Raw genomic sequence first — 19909 nt, forward strand, 5'->3', positions numbered from 1 at the left:
ATATATATATATATATATATATTAGCTGATCCTTTATGTGCCACAGTTAGTTTTAGTTTGCTCTCATTTTTGAGTGTGTGTGTAACTTCATTTGTGCTTTATTTCCTCCTCAATTGTTTATTACTCTGTCAGTTCATCCATAATGTACTCTGATCAGCCAAATGCCCCGGGGTGCATTTCTCTGTGACATATTTGCAATAGAAAATAAACAGTGGCATAATGTCAGAGCTTGCTGATGGTTGTTTCTGGACTACAACAGTGTCTGACCTGAATTAAGTGAGTGGAATTGAACCACTGAACTGATGTTAAATATTGATCTGTTGGTCTCGCCTACTGTTTCCTGATGGAGAGTAAATGTGTAAGCACACACATACGCGCTCTGTTCTGTTCTACTGTCACAGATGGATTACACTACTGCAGGCTATGACCTGTGTAGTCACGTGACTCACTGAGCACTTGGCCTCGCAAAATGGTTGTGTGTGTAGATGTGGAGCAAGACTTGTCAATGACCGTGTTAGAGAGTGGTCTTATCAGTATGAATGACACAAAGTAAAAAAACAACAACTAATAAATAAATAAATATTTTTCAAAAACATTTTTACATTTATTTTTTTTAAATTTATGAATGAATGAAAATATATTTTTTATTTATCTTGTTATAAGCCATGGAATTAAAAATATACACTACTGGTCAAAAGTTTGTAATAATTAAGTTTTTTTTAATGTTTTTGAAATAAGTCTCTTATGCTCTAAGAGGCAATAGACACAGTGATTCAAAATTACCTACTTGCCCCAAACTTTTGAATGGTAGTGTATCACAAAAATATTAAGCAGAAAAACTGTTTTCAACATTGATAATAATAAGAAATGATTCTTGCGCAGCAAATCAGCATATTAGTGTAATGTTTGACAGATCATGTGACACTGAAGACTGGAGTAATGGCTGCTGACAATTCAGATTTGCATCACAGGAATAAATTACATTTTAAAATATATTAAAATAGAAAATAGTTATTTTACATTATAATAATATTTCACAATATTATTGTTTTACTGTATCAAAATCTTAACAGCCCCTGTCTTTTGATCGGTGGTGTATATATTTTTTAATTTTTTCTTTATTATGACTTTTATAGCCTTGTCGATTATAACAATATATAATGTTAGTCAATATGCTTGGCATCTCTTTCTATTTACACACGTACAACTGAATACTACATGTGTTTCACACACTATACTAGTTTACACTCAGGAAATGACCTCAGTGGATCAAATGAACACTGAAGACAAAAGAATAGCTAAACAGGTACAATAAGCAGATGAAAGTACCATGGAAGGGGGTGTTATATTTCAGTCATCTGTTATTGTGATGTGAAATTTGTTTAATCCTGCAGGTGAATCTTTTGCCCTGTCCTCTGACCCTGGTGTGTAATATTCAGCGTGTTGCAGGTGTGTCTCATGTCGTAACGGCTTTCTCTGTATGCGTGCAGCTATGCAGCAGGTGTTGGATAACCCGGGTGAGTTGCCCACCACCACCGGGGCTAAAGACATTGACCTCATCTTCCTCAAAGGCATCATGGAGAGTCCTATCGTCCGCTCGCTGGCCAAGGTATAGTGCACCCAGCTGCCTAGACTTTACTCTAGCTGATTTGCATTGCTTGTGGGGTTCATGCAGGCATTAAGGGTAGTGCGTTAAATTGGTTTAAATCTTATTTTTCTAATCGAAGTTTTTCAGTTAATATTGGAGATCATTTTTCTAGTGCTGCTTCTTTATCATGTGGGGTTCCTCAGGGATCCATTTTGGCTCCCATTCTTTTTTCAATATACATGCTCCCACTTGGTTCTATCTTCAGGAAGTATGGGCTGTCATTCCATTGTTATGCTGATGACACCCAAGTTTATCTGCCCTTAAAACGTAATTCAGACGGTTTGGACACTCTCATGGCTTGCTTGTCAGATGTAAAGTCCTGGTTGTCTCTAAACTTTCTGAATTTTAATGAGAGTAAAACAGACATTATAGTCTTTGGTCCTTCAGATTCAATTCATAATCCCAAAGCAAATCTTGGTGGGTCTTCATGTGTGAAGACATTGGTGAAAAACTTGGGTGTTGTCTTTGATGAGTCTCTGAAATTTGATAAGCAGATAAACTTGGTGGTGAAATCATGCTTTTTTCAGTTGCGAATGCTATCAAAAGTAAAGTCTTTTCTCTCCTTCAAAAATGTTGAAAAAGTAATCCATGCCTTTATATCCTCCAGGCTGGATTACTGTAATTCTCTATATGTTGGGATTAGCCAATCAGCTCTGTCCCGATTACAGTTAGTTCAAAATGCAGCAGCCAGACTGCTTACGGGTACTCGAAAATGGGACCACATCACTCCAATTTTACGCTCTCTGCACTGGTTACCAGTGCGCCACAGAATTGATTTTAAAATTTTACTCATAGTGTACAAATCTCTGAATGGTATGGCCCCATTTTACCTTTCTGACCTGCTGATTGAACATTTTCCCACCAGATCACTTCAGTCTTCCAAACAGAGACTGTTGGTTATCCCTAGGTCGAAGTATAAGTGTAGAGGTGACCGTGCATTCTCTGTAGTTGCCCCCAGACTCTGGAATGAATTACCTATCACAATCAGACTTGCCCCCTCTGTATCTGCTTTTAAATCTAGCTTAAAAACGTATTTGTTTGACAAGGTTTATAATCTGTATTAACACTTTCCTGCCTTACATTTTATTGTTTTTTATTATACTTTGTGTATTTTTAAGTAAATGTGTTTTTGTGTTTTCATTTTTTATTTTGTTGTAAAGCACATTGGACAACCATGGGTTGTAATTAATGGTGCTATATAAATAAATTTACCATTTGCCATTCATCTATAAGCAAATTTAATAATAATTTATAATAATAATGTCTTTATAATAAATGTAATTTGTGATTGATTAAGACTGAACGAAATGAATAATTATTGGATATTAAACATGCCGATTTGTATTAAATTCACAGAGGAGCAGCTAGACACAGTCAGAAATATCAGTTCATGGATTGATGAAATTATGAGATGTTTGTGATCAGGCTCATGAGCGTTTGGACGATGTGAAGTTGGAGGCAGTGCAGGAGAATAACGTGGAGCTTGTGACTGAGATTCTGGGTGACATCAGCGGACTGACTGTACAAGATGACAGCACTGCAGAGCTCTCCAAAATCCTGCAGGAGCCCCATTTTCAGGTACAGTGTTTTCTTATACCTTCCTGTCTCATCTCTTTTTGTATCTTCTCCTCTTGTACCTTCTCATTTCATTTCTTCTCATACCTTATAATCTCATCTCATCTCGTACCTTCTCTTATTTCATTAAATCTCATACCTTGCCTCCTTGTCTCATCTCATCTCATACCAACTTCTTGTTTCATCTCATGCCTTCTCTTCTCATCTTACCTTGTACCTTTTCCTTTCATCTAATCTTGTACCTTCTCTTCTCATCTTGCACATTATCTTCCTGTCTCATTTCATCTTTTATTTTCTGTTCTCTTCATCTCATTCCTTCTTATCTAATCTCTTACCTTCTCTTGTCTCACCTTGTACCTTCTTTTGTTTCATCTTATCTCATACCTTCTCTTCTCATCTCGTCTCATCTTTTCTAATTTCTCACCTTTTCTTCTTTACTCATCTCATCTTGTACTTTCTCTTCTTGTTTCAGCTCACACCTTCTTTTCTCATCTTTTCCTCTCATCTAATCTCATACCTTCTGTTCTCTTCTCATCTCACACCTCCTCTTCTTGCCTCATTTCATCCTGTACCTTCTGTTCTCTTTTCATCTCACACCTTCTCAAAGCTCTTAACCTCTCTTCTCATCATCTCGTCTTCTCATACCCTCACATCTCATCTCATCTCTTACGTTCTCTTCTTGTCTCACCTTGTACCTTCTCTGATCTCGTACCGTCTCTTCTCATCTCAGCTCATCTCATTTCATACCTTATCTTCATCTATCTTAATGTTGTTTTCTCATCTCATAACTTCTCTTCTCATCTTGGCTAATTTTTTGGCACCTTCTGTTCTGATCTTATGTCATCTCATTTCTCTTTTTTTGTCTCATCTCATACCTTCTTTTCTTGTACCTTCACGTTTTTTCGTATATTTTCCTCAGTATATTTTCTCATTTTTCTGCAGTATTTTGTTCTCATTTTCTCTCTTTACTTCAGTTTCTTCTGGAAGCCCATGATATAGTGGCATCAAAGTGCTATGAAGCCCCACCCCCTCCTGAAGTGACCAATGAAGCAGCAGTAAACAACGCTCTTATGCAGGCTGATGCAGTCAGGATGATTGGCATCCGCAAGAAAGCAGGAGAACCTCTGGTGTGTGTTTGTGAATATATAGATTTATATGTGACCACATGTTCAGTCACCACTTTTAAAATCTCATCCAGTCATAATTTCAGTTCATATCCAGTCCACACACACAGAACGAAAGTGCCTGTATGCGTTTCATTACTCATGCTATCGTTTCGCCCAGGGTGTGACCTTCCGAATGGACAAGGGTGACCTGGTAATCGCTCGCATTCTCCACGGAGGGCTGATTGACAGGCAGGGGCTGCTGCATGTGGGTGACATCATAAAGGAGGTGAATGGGAAGGACGTCGGCAATAATCCCACTGAACTCCAGGAGATGCTCAAAGAATGTAGTGGAGGAATAACACTGAAAATACTGCCCAGCTACAGAGACGCTCCAGCGCCACCACAGGTACACACACACACACACACACAATAATATCCATATGCACTACTGTTCAAGAGTGCTTGGGGTCGGTAAAATGTTAAAAATGTTTTTGAAAGAAGTCTCTTATGCTCAAGAAGGCTGCATTTATTTGATTAAAAGTGCTGTAAAAACAGTAATATTGTGAAATACTATTACATTTAAAAATAGCTGTTTTCTATTTTAATATATTTTTAAATGTCTTTGGTGTCACATGTATACTGCCCAGCTACAGAGACGCTCCAGCGCCACCACAGGTACACACACACACACACACACACACAATAATATCCATATGCACTACTGTTCAAGAGTGTTTGGGGTCGGTAAAATGTTTAAAATGTTTTTGAAAGAAGTCTCTTATGCTCAAGAAGGCTGCATTTATTTGATTAAAAGTGCTGTAAAAACAGTAATATTGTGAAATACTATTACATTTAAAAATAGCTGTTTTCTATTTTAATATATTTTTAAATGTCTTTGGTGTCACATGATCCTTCAGAAATCATTCCAATATATTGATTTGAGATAGAAAAAGAAAATTATTTGAAATAGAAATATTTTGCAACACTGTATTTCAACATTGTAAGTGTCTTGTCACTTTTGATCAATTTAATGTGTATTTGCTAAATAACATTATTAATTTCTTAAATAAAAAATCTTACTGACTCCAAACTGAAAAAAAACTGCATAATGTAGACACTAAATATACATAATGATATTCATATTCATTCATGTAGTTCATATCCATCGTACTAACAGAGCAATCGAACCAAACATGACAAGTGTGAATGCACCCTTAACATCCATCCTTGGGGTTACATTTGGCCATTTGTGAAATCCCATGATTCTTTGTAGTAAAAAAGATCCCTGAGAGCCCTATTAATAACACTCTACATGCTATCTGGGGCAAGACACACACACATGCTCTATTCAATCTCATTACATGGCTCCTGGTATTTTCTCTGTAGCTCACATCTCCCTCTGTGTACATAACGTATTTATGGCTTCAAAAGAAACTTTTAGAAAAGGATTCTACTGAAAACATAAATCATTTTGTTATTGTGATTCAGTTTCTCAAATTCAGTGACACTAGGCCTCAAAATAAGGCTTCTTATTTAAATACATTTATGTAAATATTATATCATCCCCTCCTCCTCGATCTGTGGTGAACATGGAGATCTGCCATGGAAATTTAGTGCCTACACTTGTCAAATCATGATGCTTGATCTAGTACGAGATTATGTGTGTAAAAGTAAGATTAGGTTTTTGATTTTTCTTTCAAGTCATGTTAAAAAAAAGATTGTATTTATGAGACGAGCACATATGAATGGGACCACAATGCTGTGGGGATGCTGGAAAAAAATAAATCCATTTCATGCTTTAAACAATTGTGCACATGTAAAACATCTACAATAATTCACTAAAAATATTAAACATTTAAATGTTGTTTTTTCAGAATACAATGTTGCTTTTTACTCCCATGTGGTATAACAAGGCAACACCTCGACTCTTTAGTTGAAATGAATATGTATTAGTCATAAATTTTCATTTAATTATGCTGTACTTATTGAGCTGAGATGACTCATTCTCATTTCCCATAATTTTCTATGACAATCCAAGAATGGAAAAATACATAAAATATCAATTACACATTTAATGCACATTCTTTGTTCCTCATTTTGTTGTTCTAAAGCTAACAAGTGTGGAAAAAAAGGGGGGGGAAAGGAATATTAATTTGTATTACAATTAATATTTACCGTTTTATTTAGGCTAAAATCACTTGAATGAGAGTGAAATTATAACTCTGTAATCCCGCTGGAATGTCAACAGCTCGAGTTCTAACTTTCCTGAGACAGAGATTGTCTCATTTGCTGATTGATAAATAACTGGAGATGTATTAGTGGATATAATAATTATGCTGAGTGCTTTTTGGTGTTTGGATTAATCCCACCTGTTTTATTTCTCTCAGGTTTATGTACAGCCACATTTTGACTACAATCCAGCCAATGACAATCTGATTCCATGCAGAGAGGCGGGGCTTGCTTTCAAAAGGGGTGATATCCTGCAGATTGTCAACCGAGAAGACCCAAACTGGTGGCAGGTATGATTACTGTGCTTTTTACTTTCCTGTTCTCGCTCATGTGAATTGGTCTGTTACTGTATTTCACTGACCTTATTGTTTTGACTGACAGGCATGCCATTTAACAGAAGGAGGTACTGGGCTGATTCCCAGCCACTTTCTGGAAGAAAAGAGAAAAGCATTTGTTCCTAGAGACCTGGATGGATCAGGTGATGCACCAAAACACATTATTGTCGCCAAAACATGAAATTAAACAAAATGACAGAAGTATTCTGAAACTTCTGATACTGTTTTAAGGACATAGTATATTAATGTATTATGCTTTTGCAGTATTGACTGTGTGAAATATATTGTACACATTTGTATGGAATACACACAAATTTGTCCAAGAAAATACAAACATAATGCCACCTAATGGACAAATGTAGTATTGCATTACATATTATAGCTCTTTCACTCCTCTTCTCTTTTTCTCTCTTTTTTTAGGAATCCTATGTGGAACAATAACTGGTAAAAAGAAGAAAAAAATGATGTACCTTACTGCCAAAAATGCAGGTAAGTAGATAAAAATACTTGGTTATATGAATTTTTTATAGAAATGTAATCAGAAAGGGCCTTAACGAAAATAAATAAAACTAAATACTTTTAAAAATTATTAATAATTATTCGTATTGTTATCAATGTTGAAATTTCCTGCTTACTATTTTTGTGGAAACTGTGATACATTTTTTCCCCCCAAAATTATTTTATAAATAGAAAGTTCAAAGAACAGAATTTCTTTGAAATATACACGTTTTTGTAACTGTCACTTTTTATCAATTATTAAAAATAAAAAAGTTTTTTTAAATATTTTTTTATTTTACAATATTACTGTTTTTACTGTATTTTACTTAAATACATGCAGCCTTGGTGAGCATAGGAGACTTCATTCAAAAACTGAAAAAAAACAAAAAAACTGAATTATTTTGAACTTTTGACCAATAATGTATATATTAAAATAATTTAATTCTTAATTAATAATTTATAGAATAAGTAAAAAACACGTCTCTTCTTACTCAAGTATATGTACATCATTATCCTAATATTGATAAATCCATTGTGCTGCAGAGTTTGATCGGCATGAGCTTCAGATCTACGAGGAAGTAGCACGTATGCCGCCATTTCAGAGGAAAACCCTCATTCTGATTGGAGCGCAAGGAGTGGGGCGTCGTAGCCTGAAAAACAGACTAGTTGTACTACATCCCACTCGCTTTGGTACCACTGTACCACGTGAGTATCTAATGAATACTCTTACCTCGAAATTATAAATGAATTGCCCATAGGTTTACCCATTTCTTTTCTTCTGTCTCAATATCTCAGACACATCTCGGCGGTCTCGCAGTGATGAGCAAGATGGTCAGTCATATAGATTTGTAACACATCTAGAGATGGAGATGGACATCAAGGCGGGCCGGTACCTGGAACACGGAGAGTATGACGGCAACCTGTATGGTACTAAAATCGACTCCATCCATGAGGTGGTGAACACCGGCCGCACATGTATCCTGGATGTCAATCCCCAGGTGAGGGTATCTCAGAGTCAGAGAGGTTCACAGATATTATATTATGTCATTTAGATTCATTCAAATGACAGAATATATGGCAATATACACTACCATTCAAAAGTTTGGTGTCTGAATGATTTTTTTTAAAGAAATTAAATCTTATTCAGCAAGGATGCATTGATCAAAAGTGACAGTAAAGACTTTTATAATGTTACAAAAAAATTATATTTAAAATAATTGCTGTTCTTTTGAACTTTCTATTCATCAAAGAGTGCTGAAAAAAGGTATTTTTGATCAAATAAATGCAGTTTTAGTGAGAATAAGAGACTTCTTTCAAAAAAAATTCTAATTCTAATTTAATAAATATTTGAAAGAAATAGTTAAAAGGTGAAGATATTTTTCAGTAATCTTTAGACATTTATTTTCACCACATTTCAGTATACAGTGGGTGTAGAAAAGAATCACCCACCTTTAAAATAATCACATTTTGTTGCTTTGCAGCCTGAAATGAAGACGGACACAGTTTTTGTTTTATCCAGCTGTATTTACTCATTGCAACTTACATGCTGTAATTTTAAACATTACCGTTTTAACTGCCGGAAAGTCATTCTGAGTACAGGGCTTGTTTTTTAATTGTTCTTCTAAGTAAACATGGGCTTAACGGTCTTGCTTCATTTTCGTAGAGAAACCGTTTTAAATTGCTTTTTAATAAGATACGTTCACATGAGATATACACTGACGTTCAAAAGTTTGGGGTTTTGAAAGAAATTAATGCTTTTATAAAGCAAGTATGCACTAAAATGATTAAAAGTGACAGTAAAAACATTTACAATGTTACAAAAGATTTTCCTTCTATTTAAAAAGTGTTTCTTTTGAACTTTCTATTCATAAAAGAATCCTGAAAAAAAAAGTACTTTATTTTGTGGGAAACACAGTGATCAAAATTAGAGAACAGTAACCGCTGTAGCACGAAAGAAGTTCTAAAAAGAACAAAAATTTTGGAGGGTTACAGCCGTCAGAAATTAGTAGGAAGTGTAGAGGCCCCTGCTTTGAATACTGAAGGAGGTTCTGATAAACATTTGCATTCACCTGCCATGTAGCTGTATAATAGGCTCAACTTCTGCTGCAGAAAACATCCCCCAAACCATGACACTTCCTCCACCTTTCACTGACTTCTTTACACACTTGGGCTTCAGTCTTTACCCAGTTTGATGCCAAACAAAATGTTTCTCATCAGACTCAAATAAATTAAACTTGCTCTCATCACTAAAGTGAATCGCAGTGAAAATTAGAGGAATGTTGCCAGTTAAATAGGGTTTGTCTTATAATTAAGGAAATTAGCACCAGGTGCCAGATAACTTGGAGGTATCTGTAAGTGTTCTCTAATTTTGATTAAAGTTGTTTTTCAAATATCTCATTTAGGTTTTTTATACTGTGCTTCAGAATACAATTAATATGCTTAAAAAACTGCCCTTCTACTCCTGTTAGGATAACTTCAAATAGGATCAAACAGTGACCTTGACATTGAGGAAATTGTAGGTTGTTCTCTAATTTTGATCTCCACTGTAGTATGAGGATAGTTTGAGTTCATAATGAGCTCACCTATTACTCACACTGTGAGGATCACAGTATGAGGATCGTGTGAACTCACAATGATTTCATATAGTACTCACACTGTGAGGATCACAGTATGAGGATCGTGTGAACTCACAATGATTTCATATACTACTCACACGGTGAGGATCACAGTATGAGGATCGTGTGAACTCGCAATGATTTCACCTATTACTCACGCCGTGAGGATCACAGTATGAGGATCGTGTGAACTCGCAATGATTTCACCTATTACTCACACCGTGAGGATCACAGTATGAGGATCGTGTGAACTCACAATGATTTCACCTATTACTCACACCGTGAGGATCACAGTATGAGGATCGTGTGAACTCACAATGATTTCACCTATTACTCACACCGTGAGGATCACAGTATGAGGATCGATTGAACTCACAATGAGCTCATATACTCACACCGTGAGGATCACAGTATGAGGATCGTGTGAACTCACAATGATTTCATATAGTACTCACACCGTGAGGATCACAGTATGAGGATCGATTGAACTCACAATGAGCTCATATACTCACACCGTAAGGATCACAGTATGAGGATCGTGTGAACTCACAATGAGCTCATATACTCACACCATGAGGATCACAGTATGAGGATCGTGTGATGTCACTGTGATCATCGCATGATCTCACGTGTTGACTGGGCAGTGTCTGTTGTGTGCTAATCACATTGTCGTTCACCCAATTGATTTACTAACATCAAAATGCAGAAAGTGATCAGTGAATACTAGCCAATGGAATTACCACTTGTGTGTTAGTCCCGCCCACTGCTGAAGCAACGATCTGGCAGACGTTATTTGTGGTATTAAACTCTTAATTCCCTCATTCTGTTTGTGAAATAAGCTGTATGAATGCAATCATTATTCCCCAGAAAGCAGGGGGAAGGAATTAAATATTTTAAAAAGTGATAAATATTCAATCAATCATTTATAGTGGTTGTTTTACAAATGGACTTAATAATTATTAGTTTCACTGAATATCTGGTTAATCTGTCAACATCATAAGTTCTCTCTTAATTCAAGTAATAATTCTGTTTTCTCTTTCTCACAGGATGTGGACCTGAAGAAGACTGTGGATGAAAGCGCTCGTATCCTGCGGGCTTACAGACACTACTTTGACCTCATTATTGTCAATGACAACCTAGACTGTGCATTTGAGAAACTGCAGTCGGCTGTGGAGCAACTCTGTACTGAACCGCAGTGGGTTCCAGTGAGCTGGGTTTACTAAGGGGAACCTTTAGAACAGGGGTGTCAACCTTAATTCCTTGAGGGCTGGAGCCCTGCAGAGTTTAGATTCAACCCTAATTAAACACACCTGATCCAATTAATCAAGTCCTTCAGGCTTATTTGAAAACTACATGGTATGTGTGTTGGAGCAGGGTTGGAACAAAAATCTGCAGGGCTCCGGCCCTCCAGGAATTGAGTTTGACACCCCTGCATTAGAAGATCACTATGCAAGAGTGGTTGAGTGTGTGTGTGTGTGTATGATTGGTATGCAAGGAGATTGATGTGGGGCAGTGAAGTTACTCATTTGAATTGACCAACCAAATGAGCGTTGTCTGCCACGAAAGCACCGTTAGCCCCAGCCTCACTATTGTGCACACAATGCATGGTTTTTCTACTCAAACTGAAAGGGAAGAGTACTTATTTATTTTAGTATTTGTATGTTTTTAAAGAATATCTTTCTATTTGTAACATCTTTGGAATTGGAAGAAAAGAAAAACGAGGAAAACTGAAACTGGCCTTGGCGATTCAGAGGCCATATTTTTTTATTTATTATTGTAGTTATTTTTACATGTTTCTCCTTTTTTCATTTTGTAGTTGCTGAACCTACTGTGATGTTTTGATTTATACTCAAATGAAGGACTAACCTGACAAGAGTGTAGCAGGCCAAGGGCTCCTGTAGAACATTCTAGATGCTAAAATCATGAACCATAAAACTGTTTACATAGACCCAGATCTCTTAACTGTTTATTTGCTTCTCTTCATATCCAAAAGAGATGTAATGAATCTCTTATGCAAAAAGTCCATATTAATGTGTGCAGTTTGTTTTATTTATAGTGTTTTTTTGTAATATTTCATTCACTGATTTTGTCTGTTGTACAACATTGGGCTGCATGTTGTGTCTTATTATCCTCAGTCCGTTAAAGACCCAAACAAATAGACCTGTTGATTTCAGTCTTTTTCTTGTTGTTTCTTCTTTCTTGAATGTCTTTCAAATTCTGTCCCAGAATGCCATGACCTCTCTGCCAAATGTATTTTTGTGTCTATGTCAACAAGTCCGTTACAACAAGACAATAAACAGACCAACCATTGTTATTCTTTGTTCCTCTTTTTTTTATTTAGTAATAATACAGGGTATATACAGGAATCATGGAGTTAAATTTAATACCTTTTAAGACCTTTTTTAAGACTCTTTCCATACATTTTAAGACCTCATCGCCACTCCAAGTTTTAACCGGTTACATCGGCGACACTTTAACTTACATTTACTTTATATTGAATGTAAGATAGCGCAACTAAACAGTCTTACTTTGTGACAACTCCTTATCAATACAACATAATTCAGAAGGGGGGAACGAAGCACAAGAGAATTAATTGAGTGACTAACCAATGCAACCCAAGAAACAAGAATTAGACCAATAAACAAAACAACTGACAAAACTTATTGAGGAGGGAAAATAAAGCTCTCCGAGCTAACGGGGCAATGAGTTCACACAGTATATTCAAAAGATGTATTTGTCACATCAACTCTTATAACTGTTTGCAAACCATAGCTGTTTTGTGGAACACTTCTCATGACAAGCATCTGACTGATCAGGCAGTTTACCTGTGATTACGGAGTGCTTGATTTGATGCAGTCTTGACAGAGTGTCAGTATTGCACCTGATCGTGTCTGAATGATCATGGAAGGTAAAATAATGATCACAGCTATTACATCATTTTAATTGTGCATCCCAAGCCTATGCCAGTAAAAAAAAAACAGCCCAAAGTAGCGCAATTACCATGTCCCAAATATAAAAATGTAATTTCCATCCCTAAAATACATATTTTACAGTCACTGTTATGCACATTTATCATAAACACAGCTCAAATCATTTAGTTTTATTACAGGTAGAATGCAAAATGTTTCAGTACACGCATTTCAACCAAATGTAATTTATGCAATATTTCAAACCTTTAACCCACTGGGGGAAATCAACCCATGACAACAGTTTAAAAGCAGCCCAAAAAAAACAACAACAACCCTGCATCCAACACGACCTGCAGAAGTCAGATTTGACTGATCACGGGTCAAAAGTAAGGAGAGATAACTGACAAGATGTTGGAGGATTTGCTCAACAGATCCCGAGCTCATTGACAAATATCTTTTATCGTAGGATGTGCTCCCTTTGCACAGTGCGCGCGTGATTGCGAAATCGAAAGTGAAAGTGAACTACTGACTGCAAGCGCTCATTCAAAGGGGATTTAAATACCTACCCCACATATTGATAGCGGCGCCCTGATGCGCGAAAATTATGTACAATATTAGAATGTGCACGATGCAATCAAACAGAATCTTTGAGAAAATCGCTGCGTTCAATCCTGTGCAGAGAGATACAATAAATGTATTAGCATACTATCATATATTCTACATAAGTAAAAAATTATAGCTCGAGTGCAGTGATGAGCACATTATTATTTGAAAATCTGCCAAAATGATACATTTACAGTAACACAAAATAACACAAATTTTATATTATGAAAAATATTACAATAAAAAAGATCTGATTCTGAACTTTCATCCTAGCATTCGTATCCTTTTTATCCTTGGCAAATAAAGAAATACTAAATGAATCATAAACACAGCTCAAATCATTTAGTTTTATTACAGGTAGAATGCAAAATGTTACAGTACACGCAATTCAACCAAATGTAATTTATGCAATATTTCAAACCTTTAACCCACTGGGGGAAATCAACCCATGACAACAGTTTAAAAGCAGCCCAAAAAAAACAACAACAACCCTGCATCCAACACGACCTGCAGAAGTCAGATTTGACTGATCACGGGTCAAAAGTAAGGAGAGATAACTGACAAGATGTTGGAGGATTTGCTCAACAGATCCCGAGCTCATTGACAAATATCTTTTATCGTAGGATGTGCTCCCTTTGCACAGTGCGCGCGTGATTGCGAAATCGAAAGTGAAAGTGAACTACTGACTGCAAGCGCTCATTCAAAGGGGATTTAAATACCTACCCCACATATTGATAGCAGCGCCCTGATGCGCGAAAATTATGTACAATATTAGAATGTGCACGATGCAATCAAACAGAATCTTTGAGAAAATCGCTGCGTTCAATCCTGTGCAGAGAGATACAATAAATGTATTAGCATACTATCATATATTCTACATAAGTAAAAAATTATAGCTCGAGTGCAGTGATGAGCACATTATTATTTGAAAATCTGCCAAAATGATACATTTACAGTAACACAAAATAACACAAATTTTATATTATGAAAAATATTACAATAAAAAAGATCTGATTCTGAACTTTCATCCTAGCATTCGTATCCTTTTTATCCTTGGCAAATAAAGAAATACTAAATGAATACTGCTATCTATAAATGATCTATGGAAAACAAATCAATTTCAGAGAACAAAATAAACTGTTGTTTTCATAAAGTTTTTTAAATCAGGCTTTTACTACAATTTCACTGTAATAAAAGAAAATAAAAGTATTTTAGTTTGGGAAAATAACTAAAATTATCTGGAAAATAAAGTTATGTATAAATATAACTTTTTTTGCAGAAATATTTCAAATCTGTATAAACCTGAGTAAAGGCACCTTGTTGGAGATATATTACAATTAGACTGATTACTCTTATGGAATTAACAAAGATAAAATTAATGCAAAATATTAATAAGCAAGTAAATGTCTGCACATAGGAGCATTAAAACTAAAGCAAGTAATTTCTGCATGAACTAATATGTCTTTGTAATTGGGAAAACATGTTAAAATGACACTTTAACAGCCTATTTCAGCCGTCAGTAAAAGCACTAACAGTGTCACTCAGAAACAAAGGATGCAAGGCCATGGATGGCAATGCACAGAACCATTGGGAGGAAGCCCTCTCTACAGGTAATTTCTGAGGTTAACATGTCATTCTCTTTCCTTAGTAAAACATTGCATGACTTAAAAAGTTCCTCCACTCTGTGGAATTCATTGTCACTTTGGAGGAAAACAGGCATGGTGTCCTTGCTACTAGGCATATCGCTAGTAGTCAGATGAATCACCTAGGTTTACAGAAAACAAAATGGAATAAAATTATTACATTTTTTATTTTAATGTTTGTTTTGTTTTATTTTTTTGTTTCAACTACTTTCAATTTTTCTCAAGCATTCATTCAGAATCTGCATTGGCATCCAACAATATTAAACTCACTACATCCTGTAGACTTTGGAGACCTTCAGAAGTGCAGAACGGCTCTAGCAGGTCCAGTCCAGCATCCGTGAGTTCTGAATCGAACAATAAAGTGTATGAGTGAAGACAGACAGTCTACGTACATATGAAACCTCTGAGTTTAGGTACAGTACTAACCGTCAAGAGAATTGATCAGCATTTCCATAACATTCATAAGCTCCATGCTCTGCCTGCTTGCTTTTGTTGAGCATCCGTTCTGATGAGATACAGCCTTGTGACATCCATTCTGTTCTTCTGGTATGGGGCTTGATCCATTTAACTCAGATGCCAAGGGAGAATCCCTGTGATTGGCTGTTGATATCTGACATCCATTATAACTGGACAATGACGTTGATGTGGTAAGTCCACTCTTGTCAAGTTGTTCACCTTTCAGTAAGTCTAAAAAAGCACCAATGATCTGGCTCTGTTTTTCAGACAACTCGTTGTCTAAGAAGCACGGAGCTTCATTGCTGCTTAACACCTCAAGCTAAAAGACAAAAAGACAATGCGATCAGAGAAAACTAAATATAAGTGATATAAAGAGGAAAAAACTTTCATATCTGTGTCATTTTTCAGTTGCATGACCCTTGACTACTTGAAATCTTGAAAAATGAAACGTTTACTTTTAATGATATTCAAACTAACACTAATTAAATAAAAAATATAGGAGGAGAAATAAATCTGTGGATACAAGCACAAAATAGAGAAATTATGGCACCTTTAAACTCTCTTAAAAATGAGGAAAAAATTCAAATCTACCGTGAAATAATCTTTAAAATCATCCTAGAGGACAGAAAATCCTCTTAAAGAAAGAATCACCCATTTATGCAATTTCACAATGTCCTTCTGCAACTTTTGGACATGATTTAGCAAGCATTGTTTCTTATCGTTGTTCCTTATACTATCACTCACTCTTTCCACCAAAGCTGACAAGACAGATCGGTCCGTCAGAATTTCCCTCAGCAGGAGAAGGATGGAGGAACGGCTTTCAGCAGACAAGTCAGCCAGTGCACAAAAGCTAGTCTGAACATCTGCAAGTGCTGCAAAGAGACCACAAATATACATCTCAAAGTGCCTCATTATTATTATCACAATGTCCTAAGAACCAGGAACTTAAAAAAGGGAAAGAGAAATGCAGGGCTAATCCTACTTCTGCACAGATACTTAAGCAGAACACAAAGGAACTGAAACACACACCTTTTTTTAGAGTAGTAAGTGGGAAACCTTCCTGGATCAGTGGCCATTGACCATCCACCTCTGAGAAATTGGGAAATGGATTCTCGGAAATGTCATCTGATTCAAACCCACTGGACCAAATGCACAAATCTAAATTCACACAAAAATCAAAACTCAGACATGGAAAGCCCAAATACATACACAGCACATTTGTCAAACTGTTTTTTTCCCCTTCCAAATAATAAACATAATTAATATAAAATGATAAAAATACATATAAATAAATAGTAATAGTAGAATAAAAATAGTAATGAATTTAATATATGTTGATACATGTAATAAAAAATCAAAAGGAACTGTAATGTTAAGCCATATTCAATAAATGTCACTGACCAAAGTAGCCGTCACTTTCGATGGTCATTTCAATGACACTGTAAGCCATCACAGTGTTCGGTGGGATGTGTAATGCAGTCTTAGAGCCATACTGAATTTCACCGCTGTCTTTAACGTGCATCTGAAACACCAAAAAGGCCGTTAATTCTGTGTTGTTGTTGTTTAGTATTATTTATATACAATTAGTATTTATTCATATTTTGAATTAGCATTTACTTTTATATTTTCAGTTTTGATTTTAATTTCAGTAGTTTTATGTGCTTTTTATTTAGTGCAGTTTTTTATTTCTATATAGCGTACATTTTTTTTATTTAAGTTTTAGTAAGTTTAGTTCTTCTCGATTAAGTTTTAAGTTTCAGTTTTTCATCCAATATTTATGTTATATTTTAATTTATTTCAGCTTTATATCAATTACTGAAAATTATTTGAATAGTTCACACTCTAAAAAATGCTGGGTTAAATATAAATATATATCCAACGCTGGGTCAAAACAACCCAATAGCTGGGTTTGTCCCTTTTTAACCCAGTGCTGGGTTATATTTAACCCAGCATTTTTTAGAGTGCAGTTACCAATAACAACACTGAGTCAGAAAAGGAGATTTATTAATGACATGATATGATATGATAATGACATTCATTAATGAAGCTAAACTCCTGATCATTACCGTTCAATCCCTGAACACACTACTTCTTACAAACCTCGGCAAAATCAACCGCAGCATGGCAGCTGGCCTTATCCAGTTTGGTATAAGAGATGGAGCATGGGTGGGTGGTGAAAATTCGCTCTTTAAGGATGGTAAAAGCCATGTGTTTTGGGGGGGACTGCTTGAAAAAAGAGTTTTTGAGGTCCAACTTCCTATGGGGGTCATCAAGGTAAAAAGCAGAGGAATGAATATCAAACCACATCAGATTATCATTTTATATGCATCAAAATGTCAATTTTGTCATCATATACTCATCCGCATGTCATTCCAAACGTGTGATTTTACAAAAAAGGTATTTTGAAAAATGTTAGATTTTTTTTTCCATACAATGAAAATGAAAAGTTGAAACATTTTTAAAACATCTTCTTTACAGATTTTTAATAACATGAGGGTTCAAAATAAAAATAATTTTTGAACGAACATTCCTGTCAAGAGATACCACAAGGTTCAACTTTAGGTTTTGAATTGATTTTCCAAATTATGATTAAAAAAACATATTCTCCCTAGTTTGTAATTAACGTTCATTTAAGTGGGTCGACATCATATTAAATTGTTTTTCTCTAACCTTCCTCTAATGAGCGTCACAAGACTGGGAATATCCACATCTTCCTTCTTAAGTGTCCCGATTGATAAACTAAGTTTCGATGTGCCCTGTCCATTCGCATTTAGGGAGACAGCAGAACCTCCCAACTCTATAGATCCAGTTACAGAGTTTCTGTACCCTCCCTCAAACGTTACAAACTCGTTCTCCTCACACACTGATCAAAACAAAGAGAGATATTAATTTCAACAAGGACAAACACAAGACAGTTCCATTTAGGCATATTTTGAAAAAAACATCTGTTTCTACTGAGATACCTATTCACTATGCACTTTACCTGGTTTAATTGGATCCCCTTCCAGCAGGTCATTGAGTTTGAATCCTGTGGGTTTGTATTTAGTTTGCTGCCAGAACCAGCTTTTCTGGGTTTTCAGCACCACCGCAAGCGCCTGGAGTTTTCCGGAATCATTTAGTCTGGAAGTCGCAATCAGAGCACCCTTAGGATCTAGCTGTTGGATCAGCTTCTTTGTCGCTCTGTCAAACATCCTGTGCAAAAACACATAAACAGACAGCATTAAACCAAAGTGGAAAATGTGAACACTTTCACTGACTTTTCTCAAGCATTGTTCCTAATGATAAATGCAAACTGTATAAAAGCAGCAACTGAATTACTGATTGAAATTTTCCCCGCAGTAATTCCCAAATATACATGAACTTATCTTACATAATCCTTTATTAGTTGTGAAACCACAGAATTATCATAACATATGCAAACAGCCATTCCACAGCAGAGGCCAAACATAATAAACCAAAAATACACCAAAATGTGCACACAGCGGTTAGTGAGAAGTTCTCTCCTCATGCCAAAATCATGAAGTAATACCAAAAACAGGAATAAATAACAGAAGAGAGAACAGATGAATATGAATAGCACGGATTAGGTGAGATTAACGACAGGTGAAATAAATCAAATCTTACAATGAATTAAGATGTCATGGACTGCTGAGAAGGGCTGAAAATAGCATTTCAACCACAGCTGTGCACTGCAGATGGTGGCTTGTAGGTGTAACACAGATATGGTTCATCATGTTAACAGAATAAGACAGCGTAAAAGCTTTAGTCTACCGCTCTAAAGGGCTTAAACTGGGAGAAAATTAGGGTAATTTTAATTGAGGGGCTTCCAGTCAGTGGAACTTTCCTGACAATGGGCCAGTAAAGCTGTAGTGACAGTTGTGTTTATTAAACAGCATTACTGAGTTATGAACAAAGGATGTTAAACAGGTGTAGAAAAGGGATGGGCAACTGGCGGCCCGCTGGATCATATTAGACTCGGATGATCAATTTTAAAATATTTGAAAAGCAAGTCAAGTAAAGATTGCTTTCAGTTTATGATGTCAATACAATCTCCAACCAGGAGAGGTCGCTAGTTTCCAGCCGCTCCCCGTATTAATTTTAGAGTAGTAGGCAATAGTATGTTCCTGCACAACCGGAGGCTGCAGTTCTAGGACCCTATTATTTTGTAACAGCGCCACCTACCGAATTGGATCACTAAAGATGGACGACATGGACAGCAATCAGTGAGTAACTTTACCGATTTTCAATTAAGTTTTATTTTATAACCTTTAAACGATGCAAAGTTTACGTAG

At 35.9% G+C, this 19909-nt stretch overlaps 2 protein-coding genes across 2 annotated transcripts in view; one reads left to right on the forward strand and one right to left on the reverse strand.

The window, feature by feature from the left end:
• Positions 1-11229, forward strand: part of LOC107739609 (MAGUK p55 subfamily member 6-like) — a 20805-nt gene extending 9576 nt beyond the window's left edge. Inside the window, exons 5-14 of the mRNA XM_016551768.1 lie at positions 1491-1609; positions 3074-3226; positions 4198-4350; positions 4508-4735; positions 6717-6848; positions 6940-7036; positions 7314-7382; positions 7935-8096; positions 8187-8395; positions 11053-11229. Coding sequence (XP_016407254.1) covers positions 1491-1609; positions 3074-3226; positions 4198-4350; positions 4508-4735; positions 6717-6848; positions 6940-7036; positions 7314-7382; positions 7935-8096; positions 8187-8395; positions 11053-11229 — 1499 coding nt within the window. The remainder of the gene's footprint in view (positions 1-1490; positions 1610-3073; positions 3227-4197; positions 4351-4507; positions 4736-6716; positions 6849-6939; positions 7037-7313; positions 7383-7934; positions 8097-8186; positions 8396-11052) is intronic.
• Positions 11230-14503: 3274 nt separating this feature from the next.
• LOC107739572 (non-syndromic hearing impairment protein 5-like) lies at positions 14504-19569 on the reverse strand. The gene is made up of 9 exons (XM_016551740.1): positions 18601-19569; positions 18288-18480; positions 17718-17874; positions 17019-17139; positions 16647-16775; positions 16362-16489; positions 15588-15936; positions 15432-15505; positions 14504-15283 (listed from the first exon to the last, which is right to left on the reverse strand). Exons 1-9 carry the CDS (start codon positions 18836-18838, stop codon positions 15056-15058), a joined length of 1617 nt encoding a protein of 538 aa, XP_016407226.1. The 5' UTR covers positions 18839-19569; the 3' UTR covers positions 14504-15055.
• Positions 19570-19909: the final 340 nt, after the last annotated feature.

Source organism: Sinocyclocheilus rhinocerous, unplaced genomic scaffold, assembly GCF_001515625.1.
Source record: "Sinocyclocheilus rhinocerous isolate Xijiao unplaced genomic scaffold, SAMN03320098_v1.1 scaffold314, whole genome shotgun sequence".
Taxonomy (NCBI): Eukaryota; Metazoa; Chordata; class Actinopteri; order Cypriniformes; family Cyprinidae; genus Sinocyclocheilus; species Sinocyclocheilus rhinocerous.

What these genes read in the sequence shown, in the direction of transcription:
- LOC107739572 (XM_016551740.1), bottom strand. Translation starts at nt 18,838, where the DNA reads ATGCTGTCTGTTTATGTGTTTTTGCACAGGATGTTTGACAGAGCGACA. An exon ending in AGGGGATCCAATTAAACCAG is followed by an intron (nt 18,481 to 18,600) that starts GTAAAGTGCATA and finishes TGTTTTGATCAG; the next exon opens with TGTGTGAGGAGAACGAGTTT. An exon ending in CTGCGGTTGATTTTGCCGAG is followed by an intron (nt 17,140 to 17,717) that starts GTTTGTAAGAAG and finishes TTGGTGTTTCAG; the next exon opens with ATGCACGTTAAAGACAGCGG.